Source organism: Trematomus bernacchii, unplaced genomic scaffold (genome assembly GCF_902827165.1).
Source record: "Trematomus bernacchii unplaced genomic scaffold, fTreBer1.1, whole genome shotgun sequence".
Lineage (NCBI taxonomy): Eukaryota > Metazoa > Chordata > Actinopteri > Perciformes > Nototheniidae > Trematomus > Trematomus bernacchii.
Window position 1 is genome coordinate 673,392 of NW_022987606.1, and position 4,448 is coordinate 677,839.

General features: G+C 39.6%; 1 protein-coding gene across 1 annotated transcript; it reads left to right on the top strand.

Annotated features, from left to right (window-relative positions):
• Positions 1–202: 202 nt before the first annotated feature.
• LOC117482796 (putative nuclease HARBI1) lies at positions 203–1,054 on the top strand. Its single transcript, XM_034130978.1, has one exon. The coding sequence runs from the start codon at positions 203–205 to the stop codon at positions 1,052–1,054; it is 852 nt and encodes a 283-aa protein (XP_033986869.1).
• Positions 1,055–4,448: the final 3,394 nt, after the last annotated feature.

A 4,448-nucleotide genomic window follows, 5' to 3' on the forward strand; every position in this document is an offset into this window, starting at 1 on the left:
TACTGGCCATGCTACAGATCTTAGTGCAACATCTACAGCGCCTCCATCAGCAACAAGTGGACATGGAGAACATGATCTACATGTTGTTAAATCCACCGCGGGGAATAACGAGAAGGGCAACCAGGAGAATGTTTTGGGTTAGACCGGGCAGAACCAGCAGTTGGTGGGACAATTTTGTCAATGGCGTTGTCGTGGATGATGAATGGAGGGAGAACTTCCGAATGTCCAGAGACTTCTCGTCGCCCTGACTGAAGAACTGCGACCATATATCGAAAGGCAAACAACAAACACGAGGGCACCAATTGATCCACTGAAAAGGATTGCGTTATTAGTGTATTACCTGAGCGATGGGGGAAGGCTACGGAAGACTGCTAACGCCTTCGGTGTTTCCGCCAGGCTTTGTCCGCCATTATTAGGCAGACATGCAGAGCCTATCTCCATCCACCTGGGTCCAAAATACATCAAGCTGCCTTTTACTGAGCCTGAGACCGCGGATCTGGTTGAGGGCTTCGATCGTGCTCATCGCATGCCACAATGTTTAGGAGCAGTGGACGGAACCCACATCGAAATCAAGCAGCCATCAAACAACTCCACTGACTACATCAACAGGAAAGGCAAATATTCCCTTAATGTACAGGCCGTCTGTGATTACAAGTACCAATTCATGGATGTCGTGGTAAAGTGGCCTGGGAGTGTGCATGATGCACGGGTCTTTGCTAATTCAAAGCTAAACATGTACTTAAAGACTGGAAAGATCCCTGCTCTGAAAAAACAGATTGTGAACGACGAGGAGGCCATACCAATTTATCTTCTTGGTGATCCTGCCTACCCGCTGCTGCCGTACCTGATGAAGGAATATGCATCCGATGGTGCCACAGTTCAGGAACAGTACTTTGGGCTATCTTTGTGTAGTGCACGTATGGTCATTGAGTGTGCTTTTGGTCACCTCAAGAACAGATTTGCTGCACTTAGAAGGCCTATGGACATAAAGTTGGATGACCTGCCCCATGTAATTTACTCCTGCTTTGTCCTCCACAATTTTGTGAGGCCGTAAGGAGGCTGTGGATGATCAGTCTGTATTGGGAACAATACAAGGTGAAAAGGACTTACAGCCTCCCACACAGTGCAATAGACATCTCACTGACTGTAATACGGGGGAGGGAAAAAGAGTGAGGAGAGTGCTTACGGCGTACATTGAACCGACTTTTATTTATTTATTTATTTTTATTTAATTTTATATTTAATTTGTAATTTTTATTTAATTTTGTTTTAATTTTTAATTTGTATTATATTATTTGTTTAATCTCTCAAATTGTATCAGTGTCCTTTGCTGTGAAGCGCTTCGAGATTTGTCTTGGCAGATGAGAAGTGCTATATAAATTACATTTATTATTATTATTACATGAATGACAGACTGTTTTTTTTTGTTACATTCCCTGTCCTCACTGTGCAGCTCCCGCAACGGCTGCTACACCCCCGCTGTTATATACCTGGCTGCTAAATCCCAATAACTGTTACAGGATGTGTATTTTATAAATTGTGTAACTTTTTATTTTGTATTATATCCTAACTTTTTTTTTTAACTCAGTACCTTTTAGTGCATGTAACATTAAGCTAAGAAATATGTGATTCTCCAATGTTCAAAGTGTGAAATAAAAAATAAAATTGGCTGCAACCACTTCCAGACTTTCTTTGAACATAAAGTGCAACAAATAACAAATGTATGTATATATATATATATATTTATACTTTCCGATAAGGACCAACGTTACACGGGTAAGTCCCAGTGTGGTCCAGTTCATGTGATTTGTGTTCCCATAACAATATAATAATAACATTTCTTGGTCAAATTTCTTCATAGTAAACCCAAAGTGACAATTAGAAATATGATTATGATCGGCTCAGTTAATTTAGCTGATTCAATTATATTTAGTTAATATATTCTTCAAAGAATGTTCAAACTGATTTACACCAAAAAATCATCCTCATTAATGAGTTATATATAAGAGTTATTTTACCATTAAAGCCCAATGTGACATATATGTCACTTCAGATATTTGACACTAGGGGGGCTTACTTGTCAGAAATGTGGTCTATTTAGTCTTAATTATGTATGTATCTATATTATTGTATTATAATGATTGATGGATGAATGTGCTCATCACCTTAATGTTGCAGCTGGTATGATTACATACTGCTGGGTAGCTTGTGAAATTCACCATGGGATCAATAGCATTTTATCTTAACCTATAATAATATAAGATTATATTTTGTAGTGTTCTGAATCTTCAGATTGACTAAAGTTATCAAATACAAGTAGCGTAGTATAAAGTACACTGAATGGGAGTGGAGCAGTACAGTACTTAACTAAATGTACTTTGTTACTGTCCACCGCTGTTCATTGTTCAAGATTGAAATGTAAATGTACAAGACGGTTTTCTGCCCCTCTGTTCACATGTTCCTTTCATACGTGATGGTTTCTTCATTCTCGAAATGTTGTGGAGCAGAAGTATAAAGTTGCAGGATTAGTCTCAAGTACCTCAAGATTGTCCTCAAGTACAGTGCCTTGTAAATGAGACTGTCTACCACTGTTCATTGTTCTTTTACCTATTGTGAGTCGCCTCGGATAAAAGCCTCACATGGAAATGTAAATTTAGCAAGAAGTGGCCATTATTCAGATGGGGTTTCTGCCCCTCTGTTCATTCTCCCATTACTCCACAATCTGCCTAGAAGTATTTTAATGTTGTAGCTGTTCAACATGGTCATTTTAAAATGTGTTAAAAATATACTGTACATGAAAGACAAGACTGTTCATTTTTTTGCAAGGTTTTTTTATTAAGAACAAGGTGTACACATGTTTACAGTCAAAGCAAATAAAACACCTTGGCTAGCAAAAAACGAATAATACAAAAATATTCAAACTGTGAAATAAAAAAGGAAAGTGAAACTTATGCTCGTCACCCTCTCCCTCCGGTCCACATTAATACAAATGATCCCAATACATATGATTGTGTGAAAAGATCTTAAAATCAATACAAATGTATTTATCATTTGGGTAGGGTAGTGGTCAGGGGCGGACTGGGACTACAAATCAGCCCAGGACTCTCGACCGGCCCACTTCGGTACCGCCGGCCCACCTCGGGTAAATTATCAACAGGGGGGGGGGGGGGGGGGGGTGCTAGTGAGTTATCCGAGCGGCCCACCTCGGTGCCGCAAGTCAATACCCGCGAGGAAATTGTCGACGGGGGGGGGGGGGGGGGGGTGCTAGTGACTTATCCGAGCGGCCCACATCGTCCGAGCGGCCCACTTCAGTACCGGCCCATCGGGATTCGTCCCGAACGTCCCGATGGCCAGTCCGCCCATGGTAGTGGTGGTCTAATGGATAGTTAGGTGGGCTGGAGATCAGAAGGTTGTGAGTTTAAATCCCACCTGCCTTGAGTAAGGCACTTAGCCCTCAGTTACTCCTGGGAGAATGTCCCTGTAATTGTAAGTCACTTTGGATAAAGCGTCAGCTAAATGAAATGTAATGTAATATCATAAACGTTAGTCCTTAACATCTATCACTGTGTATATCACCATTCAAACATCTTGTAAAAGTTGAACAACCCCCACACATCAGTAAAGACTGTGACATGTTGACTTTATTTGATAATTTCAGTCAAAACTAACGTTCATATTTCTCTTTTTGATTATAATACTGATGAACGTTCAAAAGCACTTGGCAAGTTACCACATACGTTTTAAAAAGTTAATAAGCACCGTAACTTTCATGATATCATTTCTTGGTCATAATCGGTTGTTTCCGTGAACGGTGTTATGCCGTAGATTGAAGCCTTGCCGTAGATTGAAGCCCTGTCCGCGGGACGCGCACAGGTGACGTCATCGCTTGTATTGAGTTTCGCCGAGTTTTCCAAGCTTTTTTCTCTCTTTTGAATGATATATTTCACATCAGATTAAACAGCAAACGGCTGAATAAATAATGTGCATAGAATTGCAAGGTTGCTCGTTTTAAGGAAAGGCAATGAAAGGATAAGATGTCATTTGTCAGTATAGTCCTTTTCTTAAAACCTTCGCTGTTGTTTAAGTGTCTGATACTTGATAACCACGAATAGTAAGCAATGATATAACAGTAATGATATAACATATATGATAATGTAAGACACTGTGTTATTTTCAATCAAGCCTAAAAGATAATTTGTTCAAACTAGCTCCACTCGCTTTAATTGCTCCTTTGAATGTAATTTTCCTCTGTGGTTTCCTACTCAACACATTTTTGTATTGTAATGCCACTCATTTTTATTTTTATTTTATTTTAAGGTGACATTGAATGTTTTGAAAGGTGCCCTAAAATAAAGTTTATTATTGATTAGTGCCTATATCACACTATTAATGTTCCTTATTTTAGACTAGGTTTTTCCTGGTGTCAATAGGGAAGATCTGCACTGTTC

What these genes read in the sequence shown, in the direction of transcription:
- LOC117482796 (XM_034130978.1), top strand. Translation starts at nt 203, where the DNA reads ATGGAGGGAGAACTTCCGAATGTCCAGAGACTTCTCGTCGCCCTGACT.